Source organism: Chrysochloris asiatica, unplaced genomic scaffold, assembly GCF_000296735.1.
Source record: "Chrysochloris asiatica unplaced genomic scaffold, ChrAsi1.0 scaffold00032, whole genome shotgun sequence".
In the NCBI taxonomy this organism is placed as follows: Eukaryota; Metazoa; Chordata; class Mammalia; order Afrosoricida; family Chrysochloridae; genus Chrysochloris; species Chrysochloris asiatica.
Window position 1 is genome coordinate 20,299,104 of NW_006408550.1, and position 18,057 is coordinate 20,317,160.

Genomic DNA, 18,057 nt, shown 5'->3' on the forward strand with positions numbered 1-18,057 from the left:
AAAGTAGAGAGTCTGCAGGTCACACCCACCAGTTTCACCTTGGGAACCCTATACAGGGTGGCTCTGAGTCGAGACACACTCAACAGCACTTACTAACAGCAACTTTTGTACCTGTAAATATAACCCTGTAAATATAACAAGTATCTTGTTATGCAACATTATGTATTTATAACAATAGTAAAAAATCTACTATGCAATCATTTTGTGCATTAATGAGGTGGTGGGCATTGCAGCAATGGCTGGGGGTGTCCCTGCTTGAGGAGTGTCTCCTGGAAGCTGGGGCTCACTGTCCAGGTTGTCCTCCACTAATGGGAACATCCTCCAACAAGGGAGGAGGTGGGGGCCGGCTCCTCCATACCCACAGCCTCTGGGCAGACACACCTGGCAGGCACCTGTTTTAGATTCCTGCCTCCTTTGCAGCCTGAGGACTCCTGGGGTAGAGCTATAGGAACAGCACTGGACTGTGAACCACAAGGTCAGCAGTTCAAATTCACTAGCTGCTCCTTGGAAACCCTATACAGGGTCACTATGAGTTAGAGCTGGCTTGATGGCGCTTAAAACAACAACAACAATGCAGCTGGAGGCCCTCCAGCTCAAAACTGCTGTAGAGTGGAAAGAGCAATGAAAGAGGCATCTGAGGGGGTATTTGGAAGAAATGCATACAAATTGAATGGCACCCCAAAGTGAGTGGAACTGAATCTGACACCTCCACACCTGGCTCCCAGTGCCCTCTCAGGAAGTCTCTAGCCACAGTGAGTGGCCAGGCCCTGAGGGCAGACGAGGTCCAGGTGGACTCAGGGATTGTGGAGGCAGGACCGGAGCTCTGCTAGGGAAGCTTTGACTCAGGACCCAGCACAGGAGGGAGGTGAAGTGCTAAGTCCTGGGCTCTCCAATCATACCACCTGAGTTTACCCACTTTTATCTCCTCCAAGTCTGTTCTCCACAAAGGAACAATCCTTAAATGGACTCCACAACGTGATAAGCATCTCAGTAAATCCTGTTGTTAAGTGCCCTCAAGTCAGTTCCAACTCATAGCAACCCTGCAGAGGGTTTCCAAGGAGTGATGGTGGTTATGTGTCGTGGAGTCGGTGCCGACTCATAGCAACCCTGCTATGAAACAGGGTTTCTGAGCCTATAAATCTTTACGGGAGCAGAAAGTCTCATCTTTCTCCCGCGGAACAGCTGGTAGTTTCAAACTGCTGACCTTGTGGTTCGCAGCCCATTCATAACCACTATGCTACCAGAAGCTGAAAAACCTCGAAGGACCTTCCCTAGTGACAACACCCAGAATTAGAAATCTAGCGTTCAGCACTGTGAGGGAATTATTTTCTGTTCTTTAAAGCTGCTTTCCTGTGTTAATTTTTGTTACAGCAGCATCAGATAACTAAAACAGTCTTTGGGGGGAAATTTTGTTCAATTTTTACTGATAAAAATTACTGAAATATTGCATAAATAATATAACACGTTTCTCTATCTATCAGTACAATAAAATCATTCCCCTGTCAAAAGAAACAAAATACTATTTAAAATGTTAACAAGCATATTCTTACACGGATCAAATAAATAAATAAATAAACTAAGAAATCTGTATTGACCCCAAATAAATTGAAAGTGGGAATCTTAGGATTTAAGTGACTAATAAAGCAACTTTTGACCTCAGAGTTTCAGCTTCTTCTGTTGCAAGGAGAGTTTGAGATGGGTAAGAATGCCTTAGGCCCTCCCCATGTAGAGAATAAACTAGGAAAACATTCATAAAGCTGATACCCTTGACAGAAAAAAAGAAAGAAAGAAACAGCAAGGAAACATTCTAAGTGAAAGAGAAACATAAAATGCCCTGAAATATCCCTAATCATGCCTTTTCTTTGTAGCCTAAATGGGTGAAACCTATGTGTTTTAAAAAAAAACAACAACAAAAAACCCCAGCAAGAATAAAATGTAAAACTTTCCTAGGCAGCTGCAACTCAGCACTTAAAGAATTCCCATAGGGACTTTAAGGAAAATTAGCTTTTTGTGTTTAAAAGCACAAATGAAAACAAGGCAAAGAACAAAAGTAAACGCCAGCAGGAAACCAAAATTGCAAAAATTTCACAACATTTATGGATACTACAATTATTAGCCACAGAATATGAAATAAGTAAGCCTAATGCATCAGACTGTAAAGTCATTTGAACTGCAAGGTTTGTGGTTCAAGCTCACCAGCTGCTCCTTGAAAACCCTCTACAGGGTCACTATGGGTTGGAATCGACTTGACGGCACTTAACAACAACAACAATATATGGTGAGGAGTTCTGGTGTGGCACTGTAGTATGTACACTGGACCGCAAGGTTGGCTTGAATCTCAAGGTTGGAAGTTCAAACTCACCATCCACTCTTCAGAAACCCTATATGGGGTAGCTGTGAATTGGAACCAACTTGATGACACTTAACAACAACAGCAATAAGAGACTATAGAAATTACTAAATAAATGTTAGAAAGAGACAAATATAATGAATGTAAATTAAAATTTAAATCAATAATATTTAAAATATTTGTGGATGGGTTGAAAAACATAAGAGACATGGATAAAGAGAGAATTAATGAAGTAGATGATTTGAAGAAATTATTCTGAATATACTCCAGTAGGACACAGGCAAGGAAATTTTAAAAAATGTTTAGAACTGTTAGAAAAGGCCAGTACTCATATTCAGGAGAAATACGTACTTACCTACATGAAAGTGAAACGCTAGAACACACACATATTCAGAGACATAGACACAGAAATCTTTAAGGAAACTACAAGGAAAAGGCTGACATCAAAGAAGTGGTAAAGTGACATACAACTGACTTCTCAAGAGCAAATATGAAAGCCAAAAAACAGTACAAATATACCACAAATGATAAGAAAACATAATGGGCAGTCAAGAAGTTTATAGCCGCATAAATATATTTCAAGAATTATAAAGACCTCTCTATCAAATACAAATGAAAATTACCACAAAAATAAAACCTTAATCATTCCTTGTGTGGCAATGTGAGTTAATGCACTGGACTATGAAGTCAGTTTGAACTGCAAGGTTGGTGGTTAAAGCTCACCAGCCACTCCTTGGAAACCCTATACAGGGTCACTATGAGTCAGAACTGAGTCAACAGCACTTAACAATAGCAATAATAAAGGAAGTTTTAAAAAATTATTTCCACAAAGAAAACACTAGGTCCAGTCATCTTTAGAGTAGACGTCTGCAAAAATTCAACCTTCACGTGGCTCAGATAAACTTGATATCAGAGCTAGGCAAAGCCATAATAAAAGAAAAAAATTACAAGCCAACCTCATTTATAAACATAGGTACAAAGTCCTAAGCAAACTGTTAGTATACCAAATCAAGTTACACGTATTAAATCTAACAGGACATTATCAAATTAGATCAACCTCATGAATGTACTGTTATTTAAGTGATATAAAGTTAATTAATCTCAAGCAGCACATTAATAATTTAAAGGAAATGAAAATTTCAAAACAATGTGAAAAGCATGTGAGATAAAAATCAACATCTACTTATAATAGCAATAAAATGAACTATTGTTGTTGTTAAGTGCCATTGAGTTGGTTCCGACTCATAGGACACTGTATAGGGTCTCCAAGGAGTGGCTGGTAGTTTGAACTGCCGACCTGTGGTTAGCAGTCCAATGCTTATCCTACAGCACCTTACCAGGACTCCTAACCTTAATGGGCACCTACCAAAAAGCCAAAGCAACCATAACAATTGGTGAACTCATCAACCTCAGCAAGAATCTCAGTAGGCGATTGTGAGAAGGAGGAAGACAGAATTAAGGAAGGGTTCATGGGAAAATCTAAAGAACCTGTAATGTCCTCTGTCTTAAACTGGGTGTGACAGAAAATTTTTCATTTGATTATTCTTTAAAATTTCCAGATAGATTTTAGAAACATGTGTATGTCCAAAATATTTTATAGTAAAAATATCTTTTCAATTTTAAGATAAAATAAAATACATTTCTTAGGAAATACTTTTGAGATATATATAAAAAACATTGCTGAGGATTTCAGGAAGCACAATACATTCTTCAAATAAGTTATGTAGGTGGTAGATTTACTGCACAGTTAGAGGAAAGTACAGATGCTTCCAATATGACTGGGCTTATGCTATTTGGCAGATAATATTTCAATAACACAAAATGTGAACAGCTACATTTTGGTGAGTCATCAAATGAAAGGTATACAGGAGAAAAGATACCATCAGCAATCAATAATTTCTTTAACCAAAAAAGGTTTTGTAGAACCACTGCAAAATACAGCCACTACTGGAACCAACGCATTGACTGGAATGAAAATTGAAATCTGGAATGAGGCCATGCTCAGAGGTTACTGTTTGATTTTTGGAGATTCCTTCCTTTCTGCTCACCTCTCTATAGGCACTCTCTATAAATCACGAGATTTGACTGGTTGAAGAGATGCCCAAGTTGTTTCAGCTAAGAACCGAGCAGCACTTGGTAACTGACTTGGAGGCAGTGGTAGAATTCTTCCCTCCCATTTGGAGGACTGGGGTTCTTGTGTGGAGGTGTAGGATAAAGCACTGGACCGAAAGGTAGATGAACTGCAAGGTTAGTGGTTCAAACTCACCAGCCACTCCTTGGAAACTCTATACTGGGTCGCTATGAGTCAGAACTGACTTGATGGCACTTAACAACAACAATGACAATGTGGAAGATCCAGTTTGAGTCCCAGCCAATGTATCTCAATCACAGCCACCACCCATCTCTCAGTGGAGGCTTGTGTGCCGCTGAGTTATTGAAAAGGTTTCAGTGATACTGCTAGTCTAAAACAGACTAGAAGAAAGACCTGGTGATTTGCTTCTGAAAACTCAACCAATCAAAACCCTAAGATTACAACAGACTAGGCTCTTTATACACAAACTCACCACAAATCAGCTGGGTTGTCACCTAATTTAGCCCTATCTTCTGGTTAAGTGCCTTCAAGTGGGCTCTGATTCATAGTGACCCTGAATAGGGTTTCTGAAGCTGTAAATTTTTGGAAAGCCTCATCTGTCTGACCATTGGTGGGCTCAAACCACTGACCTTGTGGCTTGCAAGTCCAGTGCTTATTTTACAGAGCTACTGTTCTCCCCAATCTTGATCACTATGTCTTCTTGCTGTTGTGTTCTGTCGAGTTGCTTCTCACTCATAGTAACCTTGTTTGTGAAGAGTAGTTGGTGGGTTTGAACTGCTAACTTGGCAGTTAGTAGTCCAGTGCTTATCCTACCATGCCACACCAGGACTCCATCACTATATCTAGGAGATCCCCAAACTCCACAGCTGTAGAGTCTATTCCAACTCATAGGCTGTTAGTCTTTATGAAAGTAGATTGCGTCATCTTTCTCTCGCAGAGTAGCTGATGGGTTTGAACTGCAAACCTGCAGTTAGCAGCCCAACAGCCAACACAGGGCTCACTGCGTATAGGATAAGGGCCAACACAGGGCTCACTGCGTATAGGATAAGGAAAGGGTAATCACAGAGAGCCAGCATTTATTTGTAGCATTTAACTAATTTAATTGACTTTTTCCATATATAATCTAGTAACTAGAGATTGTAGAACTGTTATCTCTTCACTTAGAAGAATGAACGTCCCTAGTTCCTGACACAATGAATCGTCTTTCCTACTATACTGACCTAACTGTTTGACTTAGAAAACATCGAATAGTGTTGTTTGGTAGAATCTGATTTTCATCAATAAGAATTTTCACTCTCAAAGTAAATGTTGGTGGCGTTCTTAAGTGCTGTCGAGTTGGCTCCAACTCACAGAGACCCTGTAGAGGGTTTCCAATAGCACCGATTAAAAGCAAGATGCAAATTAGTAAAGGATACTTTTCCTTTGAACCTTTTCACTTGGGGGATTATACTAAATAAATGGGAAACAATTACTTCAGACCTTTCATTAACAGCATACTGCTTTTCTAATTCCTTTCATTGGAAGATACCTGGTGGTTTAGAAATTGAATGAGTGTGAAAATATAGAGTACCTTTTTGAATAATACCGGTGCTTGTTGGGGAGAGAAAAGAAACCTTGCAATTTGCTTCCTACTTTGGTCTCTACAAGGAGCCCTGGTGATGCAGTGGGTTCAGCATGCCGCATTGAGCTGCTAGCCACAAGGTCAGTAGTTCAAATCCACCAGCTGTTCCACAGGGGAAAGATGAAGCTGCCGGCTTCTAAAGAGATTTATAGTTTTGTAAACTCTAAGGAGCAGTTGTATTCTGTCCTATGGTGGTGCTGGTGGCTGTGTGCCGTGGAGTCGGCTCCGACTCATAGCAACCCTGTACGGGGTTTCTGAGGCTGTAAATCTTTGGTGTGGTGGTTATGTGTCGTGGAGTTGGCTCCAACTCATAGCGACCCTGTACAGGGTTTCCGAGGCTAGAAATCTTTGGGGTTGATGTAAGTTGGAATTGATGAGATGCAGTGCTTTTGGTTTTTGGGGTTTGATCTCTATATTTTTGGGTACCTGAAACTCAGTTTCTCCCAGATGACCCACTGAAACCTGCCTAGTTTATTCCCCCACATACTGTTAGTTCCTTTTAGGGATCTTCCTTTATTCTCAGTTCCTTTTTTTCTCTAGTAATAGTTCAGCCTACTTTGGGGTACTGTAGGTCTTAAAGGGCTATTACTGCCACTTGTTGTTGTTAGGTGCCATTGAGTCGGTACCAACTCAGAGCAACCTTATGCACAGCAGAACAAAACACTGCCTGATCCTGGGCCAACTTCACTACTGTTGCCATGCTTGAGTCCATTGATGCTGCCACTTGGCCAATCCATCTCATTGGGGGTCTTCCTCTTTTTCTCTGACCCTCCACCTTACCAAACATCATTTCCTTCTCTAGCAACTGGTCCCTCCTGACAATATGTCTGAAGTATGAGAGACAAAGTTTGGCCATCTTGGCCTCCCAGGAGCACTCTGGCTGCACTTCTTCCAAAACGGATCTACTGGTTCTTTTGGCAGCCCATGGCACTTTCAATATTCTCTTCCAACACTGTAACTCAAAAGCATCTAGGAAAGTTCAAATTCTCATGCAGCTCTTCTATTTGAAGAACCAGTACAAGCCTGATGATTTCCTGCTGTGTTAGGCAGGGTGGTGGTCTCCTTAATAAGAACTACAGCTGCACACTCACTCAAAATCTCCTGAGCCCCACACAAACCATGTTCACCTGCCCAGGGACAACTCCCTCCACCTTCCTTAGTGGACTTATTCCTGAAGAACCATTTTTAACTTGACCTAACCTATCTACCTAGTCTCACTTACTACTACAGCCCACATCAGCCCACATCTACCACCTGCACTAGAGCCGTTGTTGTTGTTGTTAAGTGCCACCATGCGACTCTAATAATAGGGTTTCTGAGGAGCAGCTGGCAGGTTTGAACTGCCTCCTTGTGGGTCAAATCAACCTTTTGGTCCAGTGCTTATCCTACAATGTCACACAAAAATAGTCCTTTAAAAAGCTCTGCTCTGTATGTATTTGGGTCTTTGAATTGTTGTTGTTGTTAAGTGCTTGCTGTTGAATCGATACTGACTCATAGTGACCCTATATAGGGTTTCTGAGGCTTTAAATCTTTACAGGAGCAGAAAGCCTCATGTTCTCCTATAGAGACTGGTGGACTCAGTCCAGTGCTGATCCCACAGAGCCACTAAGTTCCCATTTTTCTGTTTAGACATGCTAATTTCAAAACAGTTTTAAAAGACCATTTCTAATATACTCATTTGTAATATAAATTTACCTGACAAAGTGTTGAATTTCTATGTTTTAAAAGAACTACTTCTATCCCTAGGAGCTCTTGTAGTATATTGGTTACAAGTCAGGCTGCTAACTTCAAGGTCAGCGGTTCCATGGGAGAAAGATGAGACTTTCTGCTCCCGTAAATATTTACAGTCTCAGAAACCTGTATAGGGTCTCAGAAACCTGTATAGGGTCTCAGAAACCTGTATAGGATCTCAGAAACCTGTATAGGGTCGCTATAAATCGGAACTGACTCTATGGCACATAACCACCACCACCACTTCTATCCCTAAAAAAGGTAGTAGTTTCATGAATATATATGCAATTCCCATCCTTAAAAACTCTAAATGTATATTGCAGCTAATGGTTTGAAGCTTATCTTTGTATTCATTTTCTCTTTACATACAAACTGCTCTTTCCTTTAAGATTCTGGTAAATAGCAAGAGTTGGTTCTTTTTCCTATTAAATTGTAAGCTAATGAATTATAGCCTGAGGAAGGGACATGTGTCCCACACTCTTATTCCTAATGCTATGGTTACCTTAAGACTATGTTGTTGTTGTTATGTACCGTGGAGTCGGTTTCGACTCATAGCGACACTGTACAGGGTTTCCAAGGCTGTAAATCTTTACAGGAGCATAAAGCCTCCTCTTTCTCCCATGGAACAGCTGGTAGTTTTGAACTGCTGACACTGAGGTTAACAGCCCAATTCGTAACCACTACAGTACCAGAGCTCCTCCTTAAGGTTATGTATCTATATAAAATGATTCTTTTGTGGTTTCCAGGTATTGCTCCCAATGAAGCCAGGTGGTGGTGGTGGCTATGTGCCATGGAGTCGGTTCTTATAGCCACCCTGTAGAGGGTTTCTGAGGCTGTAAATCTTTACCAGAGCAAAAAGCTTCATCTTTTTGCCTCGGAACAGCTGGTAGTTTCGAACTGCTGAACCTGAGGTTGGCAGTCTGACACATAACCACTATACAACCAGAGCTCCTTCAATGAAACCTAGTTTGTTTTAATTATATTTATTTCTTGGTGGTAATGAAATGTTTTATGTAATAGTCTACAAAGGTTTTACTTCTTTCCTTCAACATTTAGAGTGGTTACAACAACTCTTCCACCTGCATTTGATAGTTGTTAACCACAGTCAAGTTAGTTCCAACTCATAGCGACCCTGTATAGGGTTTCCGAGAAGCAGCTGGTGGGTTTGAACAGCTGACCTTTTGGTTAGCGGTCCAGTCCTTATCCTATAGCACCACATCAGGACAGCATCGCATAAATTCTGAATTGAAGTTGTAGAGCCAATGATCACACAAATAACCTGGAACAGCTGAGGATGTTCCTGATGAAAATGAGGCTCTTTGACCAGCAAGATTTGAAAGAAGAAAATGAAATAATGTTCTGGGGCTAGAATTCTGTGTTTTAAAACTTCAGATGCTAACTGACATCACCATAATGAAGCCTAGTAAAAGGAGAAATAGGTGATACTAAGTTTGACAACCTAAAATGGAGGTCAGGATGCTAATTTCAGGCTATACATTAAAGGCTTACCAAATCACTGTACCATGTTTGATCAATGCAAGCAAACTACTTCATAAAGAAGTAAGCAAATAACATAGGATTTAATACATACCTCTCTAACTGTATCTGTAATATAATTCCCCATATAATTTCTTAGAAAGAATAAAAATTAATGTACCTTTTCCACTTCGTTCTTGCTTGAAATTTTCTCTGCATCATTGCAGTATCTGACAAATAAATGGACTCCGTTAATAATTTTGTTAAAATGTAATTTGGAAAATCCTAATCAAAATGTCAATATTCTTTACCCTGGAACTGGTTTTGTTTTCTCTTTCCTCTCATTTGTTTCATGTTCATTAATGCTTTCTGCAAAATACCAAATAAAATGAAAATCATTTCAATAAGAGTTTATCTTTGAGTGTCTGTGTGGGAGAGAAAATGGAAGCAGTACTAGAGAATGAAGACATATTCATCTTGTATTCACATTCATTTTAACAAAGTCTTTTATAACCACAAATATTCCCCCAGCATTTTTCACTGCCTCAGAGCAGTCCATCAGAATCAGAAATAAACACAGTAGATCTGAGGCTGCATCCAAACACCATGAAGGAATTAAATATTCTAATAGTATGCAGAAAGGTCATTTCAGGATAGAATAGAGTAACCTGAAAGGCATGAAAGAGAATTCTATCAGACTGGTGCGGGATGATAAAAAGCCATCTTTCCTTTTTTGCCAGAGAATATAAATTCAATCATTAATTAAAAGTGAAATATCTGTATAACAATTTTCTTATTTCAATATTGGAAAAGATAGAAAGAGATAAAATCACATCGTGTATGAATAGCACATTCAAAATTTAGCCAAGAACTCTTGAGTTTATGTCTATTGCCCAAAGGAGTACACCCCACTTGGCCATATCAATACAGGGTACCATCAGTTTCCAGTCCATGGTTGGTAGCGCCCTTGAAATAAGTCATCTGAGTGGCTTCGACCTCTGCTTCAGCGCCGATGATCTGCTGAGCAACGGCCTCCACAATGGGCATCACCATGGCAGCAGTAGAGGTGTTGCTAAGCCACATAGATAAGAAGGCAGTACTGCTCATGAACCCCAACGTCAGCCTGAAAGGAGAGAACCTTTAGTGGAGAGCTGTGCTCTCTAGCTTAATTAGCTCTGTAGTACTTAAGAGTAAAGGATGTTGTCTGTGAATTGGGACTTTTCTTGCTTTCCTTTTTTTCAACATTTGTTGTTGTTGTTAAGTGCCGTTGAGTCAGTTCCGACCCATAGCGACCCTGTATAGGGTTTACAATGAGCAGTTGGTGAGCTTGAAACACCAACCTTGCAGTTCAAACGACTTTGCAGTCTGACGCATTAGCCCACAGCACCACACCAGGACTCCTTTTACAACATAGGTTAAAATTCACCTGGATGATGGACTCCAAATATAGTCAAAATCTTGTAGAAATCAGAGTGGTACATGTAAGAGTGGAATTCTTTAAAAATCTGCCTATTCAGGAACCATAATCATCTTATTTAGATAATGAAAAAAATGTATAAGCAAACTGCAAGGTGGCATGTGGTATAGTAACTCATAACATTACACCAATTTTTAAGTGCTCTTCAGAAATGATCACTTACTTTTATATACTGTTGTTGTGAAGTGCCATCGAGTCGGTTCTGACCCATAGCGACCCTGTACAGGGTTTCCAAGGGTGTAAATCTTTACGGGAGTAGAAAGCCTCATCTTTCTCCCGCGGAGCGGCTGGTAGTTTCGAACTGCTGACCTTAAGGTTCGCAGCCCAATTCGTAACCACTACGCTACCAGAGCTCTTTTTATATACTAGTAACATGAAAGTGTGTGATCAACTTTTGACTGACTTTGGGGTTCTTCAGTCTTTCTTTTTTCTTTTGGGCATGTATTCATTTATCAATATGTATGCCAAAGAGGCACAAAGACAAGGAGATTAATATTTATAAATCTGCCTTTTACTGTTCACTACTACTGTTCAATATAGTTTGGAGAAAATTGTTAAAATTGCTGTCTCAAATGAGGTTTCAGATTTTTCTGTAGACTCTATTATTTATGATCTTCTGAAGCTGGCATTCCTGCTTGTTGTCATGAACAGGATATATTACACTGCCTTCTATTATGAATAGAATAGTTCTTCTCCTTTAAAAATAACATACCTACAGCTATCAGATTTTAAACATGTCAATCAACTTTCAAAACCACACTTGGGAAAAACTATGATCTCTCTCAAGTAGAAGGTCCCAGAAAATCGTTCAGAAGCATATCTTTCCTCATAGAACAAACCATTAATAAAACCCTCTGATTCTATTTAAAAATATATCTTTAAAAAATAATTGAACACTAAAAGTTGAATACTCAGATCAAGTGAATGTTTTCTACATGTAAAACAACATAAATGAAAATGTTATAGCAATTGAATATAAAATTTATTTAATAAATATTAAAAATACTTCTTAATAAAAAGAAAACTAGAAACACTTTTAAGTCAGTGGCAGGACATGAAATCTCCTATAAATAAAAGTTGGCATACGGATAAAGCTTCTGTGTGCTGAAAATACCAGAAATTGAAAAACTACTTAGTCACATAATGGATATTACCTCACTGGGGTCAGGGAGCAAGTGAGCAGAGGGTTAAGGAAAAGGGACACATTTCTATAACACCCCAAGGGGTATAGAACACTACTGCATTTTTAAGAGTGAAATACTCTCAATAAATATTGTTGTTGTTAAGTGCCCTCAAGTTGTTTCCAATTCATAATGACCCTGTATAGCATTTCTAAGGAGTAGCTAGAAAGTTTGAACTGTAAATTTTGTGGTTAGCATTTCAAAGCTTATCTTACAATGCCAAACCAGGACTTACTGTTAAAATTCTAAGTAACAAAATGAATATAGAGCATTTCATTTCATCTATCATTTTCTTTTTTGTTTTTATCTTTAGCAAAGCTGTTAATTCCATAAATGATAAACACAGATGTGGCTATACCATATAATGAATTATGCAATGGAATTCAATGTTTTTCTTTTGTGTTTTTTTTTCAAAGAAGATGCAAAGTGAAAGACTATCTAGGACTTTAAAAACACAATGTGGAAAAAAAAAAAAAGCACAATGTGATTATGAAAAGAATATGACCCTAGAAGTTTTCTTCACCTCACATCTGTGTTCTCAACAAGAGCTGGCCCATGTTCATAAAACCAAAATAACTAATTAGTGAAAATACATATAATACATATGCTTTCATTTCAGTGGAGGAAATTAGCCTACGGAATGATTTTATAGTCTGTAGATGAAACTTCATCAATTGTTTCACTTTGCAATAGTTGATTTAAAAAAGAAAAAGGTTCACCTTAGAATTGTATTTTGTCAGTCATGACTTTGTCTTTGGTTCCTAACATCTTCCCTGATGATCAGGGATACTCTTGAATAAGTCTTGAATGTGTAATCAGACAAATAAGAAAGAACTAAAGTCTACTCTGAAATCTATCAGTCTTATCTGGTGAGTTTCAAGGCTGCCCTCAGCTTTGACTCCTAAAGTGAGAGAGTTGTGTGTGCTCATTCCAATTTCTCTGTAATTTGACCTTCAGTGAAAAGAACATTGTTGTTTTTTGCCTCCTACAGTTCAAGTACACTTTATATTACTTTCATTTTTTCAGAGGGAAAAGGGGTGGCGGGGCATGAATTATACCGTGATGCAAATAATTCCCTAGATGTGCATTACTTATTGGACTATTGGCTATGCACACAATGGTCTGTTTAGAATGCAAACTGAGAGCATTAAACACAGCACTTACCATGCTGGGTTCACACCCACCAACATCACCATTTTCAGAGCAATCCGCTTGTGTAAATTCCATTTTTCTATTGATGTTGCTAAACAGATGACTCCAATTAACAGTAGGTGAAAATCTTTGAAATAAACAGATGCCACCTGAAATTACAATGAAACCATGATTATTTACATTGGGTGGTGGTGATTGTGTGCCATGGAGTTGATGCCAACTCACAGTGACCCTGTATAGATAGGTTCATCTTCATTGTTTTTTCTAAGATGGTTCTGACCCATAGTGACCCTGTATGGGTTTTTCATGGAGTGGCTGGTGGGTTTGAACTACCAATCTTGTGGTTTAAATTGTCCTTAGGGTACAGCGTAGAGCAGAAAGTCTTTCTCTCTTGAAAAGCAGCTGATTAGAACTACTGACCTTGAGACTAGCAGTCCACCTCATAACTCACTAAGTTACCAGGGCACAGTTATTTTCGTCGCAGGGGGTAGCACAAGAAAGACATCATTACACTTTTAAATTTGACCTTCAATTACACAATCTCTTTATGTTTGTCAAAAGAAATGTATAGGAGTTGGAGTACAAATGTGAATATTCTTTATCTCTTACCCAGAAATAGCAATATTAAGGGAAAATATACAGAATAAAAAGGATGCAGGACACTGGGTTTTTAAATAGCTGAGTAACTTCAAACAAGTTCCTGAATCCATCAATAGATGTACTCAGGGTCCAATGGCAGTTACTGAGATTTAAAAATATCCTGAGCCAAGTCTCAAACCCGGAAATCTCTTCCTCAGTACCCATTATGCCACACTGCAGTCATCCCTTCATATTTGAGTGCTTTACTTTGTAAATTATTATAAAACACTCTTGAGTAGAGGTTGAGTTGAAGCCATTTTCCGAGATTGGTTAAATGGTCAGACATTGTGAATAACTGTTTACAACAGTGTTTTCTGTTTCCAGAAGAATTCTCTGAAGTATGCAAGGTACAATAAGATCTTTTTTCAAAGATAGGATTTTGTGTTCAAATAAGTTTGTAAAGCATAGAGTTTTGCAACACTAAAATTTTCTTTCCTGCGAACTTTTCAAAGATTTACAATGTGAATGTATATTTTAAATCTCAAATGGGGTGTGTGTGTGTGTCATATGTTATATATTTTACAAACAATTATTAAAACATTATTATTATTAATGTCTATGGTTCTGTGGTAAGGAGCTCTGGTAGCATAGTGGTTACGAATCGGCCTGCGAGCCACAAGGTCAGCAGTTCGAAACTACCAGCGGTTCCGCGGGAGAAAGATGAGGCCGTCTGCTCCTGTAAAGATTTACAGCCTCGGAAACCCTGTGTAGGGTCGCTATGAGTTGGAACTGACTCCACGGCACATAACAACAACAACAACAACATGGTTCTGTGGTAGTTAAGGTTTTGTGTCGACTTGGCCATGATTCCCAGTGATTTGGCAGTTGAGATGTAGTCATACCCCATAATGGAAATTGATGTGATAAACCAGTAAGAGGATTAAGGGTGGGATGTTGCTGTTGTTAAATGCAGTCAAGTTGGTTATGACACATAGTAACCATGTATAGAATTTTCAAGGAGAGCCGATGGGTTTGAACTGCTGACCTTGCAGTTAGCAGTCCAGTGCTTATCCTAAAGTACCACACCAAGATTTCACCACCTGTGTGGTGTGTGTGTTAAGTGCTGTCAAGTTGGTTCCAATCCATAGCAACCCTCTACAGGGTTTCTGAGGAGCAGTTGGTGGGTTTGAACTAGCAAACTTGCTGTTAGCAGTCTTATTTTACTGTGTCACACCAGGACTCATCACCACCCTGATTCAATTAAATTAATTCAGTTCCCAAGGGTGGCATTCAACACCTTTTATCTTACGAGAGATAAAAGGAGAGAGACTTGAGAAGAGAGAGGAACCCACTACCCCCAATATAAAAGACCCAGGAGGTGAAATGTGTCCTTTGGACCTGGGATCTCTGCCCTGTGAAGCAACAAGACCCAGGAGAAGACTGATGCCAATATGTATGGAGTTCTTCAAGCAATATTTGATTTACAGATGTGGAAAGGAGCTAACAAAAAGAAGGCCTTCCCCAAGAAATGGCGCTCTGAATTTGGACTCTCTAATCTCCTAGACAGTGAGAGAATACAGTTTTAGTTGTTAAAGCCACTACTTGTGGTATTTCTATCATAGCAACATTAGATGTGACAGCTACTTTATGGGACAAAGACCCTAGTGGCCCAATGGCTAAGTGCTAGTGGGCTAACTGAAAGGTTGACAGTTTGAGCTTATCAACCACTATTCAGGAGAAAGATGTGGCAGTAAAGACTCACTGCTATGTGTTGTCAAATCATTTGCAATACTACAGAACTCTACAGTACAGAGAACTGTGACATCAGACTCCCTTTACCAGAGCACCTAGATCTTCCTAGGAGCCACTGGGTTACCAGCTGAGAGCATCACCGTTGTGCTAACAGAACTCTTCTAAAATGATGAACAAACTCAACACCAAATCCACTGCCACTGAGTGGATTTCAATTCATAATGACCCTATATAGGATTTACAGGGCTTTACAGAAGCATAAAGCCTGATCTTTCTTCCTTACAGCCACTGGTTCGCAACCCAGGCAGGGAATATCCTTTAGTGCTGTGAACCTTGGAAACCCTTTAAGGCAATTCTACTCTCTTCTATGTTGTTCTTGTTGTGTACCATGCAGTCATTTCTGACACATAGCTACCCATGTGTAGGTTTGGGAGAGCAGCTGTTGTATTTGAATGGCAGACATTGCAGATAGCAGTCCTGTGTTTATCTTATAGCACCACACCAGTGCTTCCTCTACCCTATAGAGTCTCCATGAGATGGAATCAACTCAGCAACAATGTTTGTATTGTTTTGTTTTTACCTCATGGAACTCATATAAAAGAGAACTGACTTTAGAAAATTGTTGGGTAGGCTGAATCACAAGACTTTGCAGAAAGAGTGGATTCTAGGACAGAATAGTCTGAAAAGTCAAATAATGACTAGTGGGAGAAATACAAGAGTTGGAGCAAAACAATTCTAATGTTACAGATGCCTGAAGAAAAGGAAAAACAATTTTGATGGTAATCTTACTATTTTAAATTATACCTGTACATTAATACAGCTTATTAAACTTGGCTTGGTTTCAATACAAAGTAAAAATTAGTAATTACACTTGAATAAAATGTCATGAAGTGGACACTTTAGTGTTTAATTAAATGTTACGTTTTATGTTTTCCAAAGTTTATACTTCCTCTTTTCATTTGGCAGTAATTGAGTAATGAAAACTTAATAATTACATAAGTACCTTTAATTTATTAAGTATTCTAGTATTAATAAGCATCTACCATGCACCAAATATCCTGATAAAAGTAGAGGATGCAGAAGTAAATGCTCACCAATTCTCAAATACCAGAAATTTCTAAATAGGTCATATTCTTTTTTTGTATTGTAGAGTTCTGTTTGTTTTCTTCATAATATATCACATTATCACAGTACATAAATATTTGTTGAACTCTTTATTTCACCACTCATCTGTCAGTTTGTCATACTGTGGTGGCTTGTATGTTGCTGTGCTACTGGACGCTACCACACTGAGTCACCCATGGGGGACAGGTTTCAGTGGAGCTTCCAGACGAAGACAGACTAAGAAGAAGGAGAGTTAGGCAACTTCTGAAGGGTTAATCACTGAAAACCTTATGAATAGCTGCAAACCACTGTGATATATTGTACCAAAAGATGAGTATGAGTTTGGAGGGAGCTCAAAATCCAACGAGGGAAGAGCTGCCTCCTCAAAGCTGTAGTTTAAGTGGTGTCAAGTCAGTTCATAGTGACCCACACACAACAAAACTAAATACTGCCTGGTCCTGTGACAATCTCACAATTGTTATCTTTGAATCCATTGTTGCTATAAACATGTCAATCTACCTTGTTGGGGTTTCCTCTTTTTCACTAATCCTCCAGTTTTCCAAGAATGACATCCTTCTTGAGGGACTAGCTCCACCTGATAACATGTCTGAAGTTGAGAGATGATGTCTGACCATCCTGGCTACCAAGGAGCATTCCAACTGTACTTCTTCCAACACAGATTTGTTTGTTCTTCTGGCAGTCCATGGTACTTTAAAAATCCTTCTCCAACACCATAATTTAAATGCATTGATTCTTCTATGGTCTTCCTTATTCATTGTCCAACTTTCACATGCATATGATGCCATTGAAACTACCATAACTTAGATCAGGCATATGTTAGTCTTCAAACAGACATCTTTGTTCTTGAATACTTTAAAGAAGTCTTGTGAAGCAGATTTGCCTAATGCAATACATCTTTTGATTTCTTGACTGCTATTTCCAAAAGCATGGATAGTGAATCCAAGCAAATTGAAGTCTTTGACAACTTCAGTCTTTTCTCTATTTATCATGATGTTATTCATTGGTCTAGTGGGAGGCTTTAAATTTTCTTTACATTGAGGTGAAATTCACACCAAAGGCTATAGTCTTTGATCTTCATCAGTAAGTATTTCAAGTCCTCTTTGTTTCTAGAAAGTAAAGTTTTCATTTCTATGTCTTCCATCTGGTGACATACAGGTTTATGTTGCTGGAAAAAAAGGTATTTGCACCTGTTCCCATTTTGGCAGCAGCAGAGACAGCCAGGTAGGAAAGGCTCCATGGGGGAGGGACTGAAAACCCACAGAAGCTGCACTCATGGTACAACACCAGAGCTCTGGATCTAGCATAAGGTGCAGGGTGTCAATTTCCTGCACACACAAGAGGAAAAAATCACAATATAAAGGAAAATACTGAAATTTGGAATTGTTCGAGACAGTACTCAGAGGGCAGGACTACAGCCAGACCAGCACAGGGAACCTATGCTAAAAGCGGTACAGTAACATTTGCAAAAGGAGGTATGGGGAATTCTACACATTTTTTTCTCCTCTTCCCTGTCATGCCTTC

The 18,057-nt window shown here is 39.1% G+C and overlaps 1 protein-coding gene across 1 annotated transcript in view; it reads right to left on the reverse strand.

Annotated features, from left to right (window-relative positions):
• SLC13A1 (solute carrier family 13 (sodium/sulfate symporter), member 1) overlaps nucleotides 1-18,057 on the reverse strand; it is a 114,943-nt gene that overhangs the window by 48,170 nt on the left and 48,716 nt on the right. Inside the window, exons 3-6 of the mRNA XM_006859331.1 lie at nucleotides 13,093-13,229; nucleotides 10,206-10,393; nucleotides 9,582-9,639; nucleotides 9,452-9,500 (exon numbers count right to left, since the gene is read on the reverse strand). Of these exons, the coding sequence (XP_006859393.1) occupies nucleotides 9,452-9,500; nucleotides 9,582-9,639; nucleotides 10,206-10,393; nucleotides 13,093-13,229 (432 nt within the window). The remainder of the gene's footprint in view (nucleotides 1-9,451; nucleotides 9,501-9,581; nucleotides 9,640-10,205; nucleotides 10,394-13,092; nucleotides 13,230-18,057) is intronic.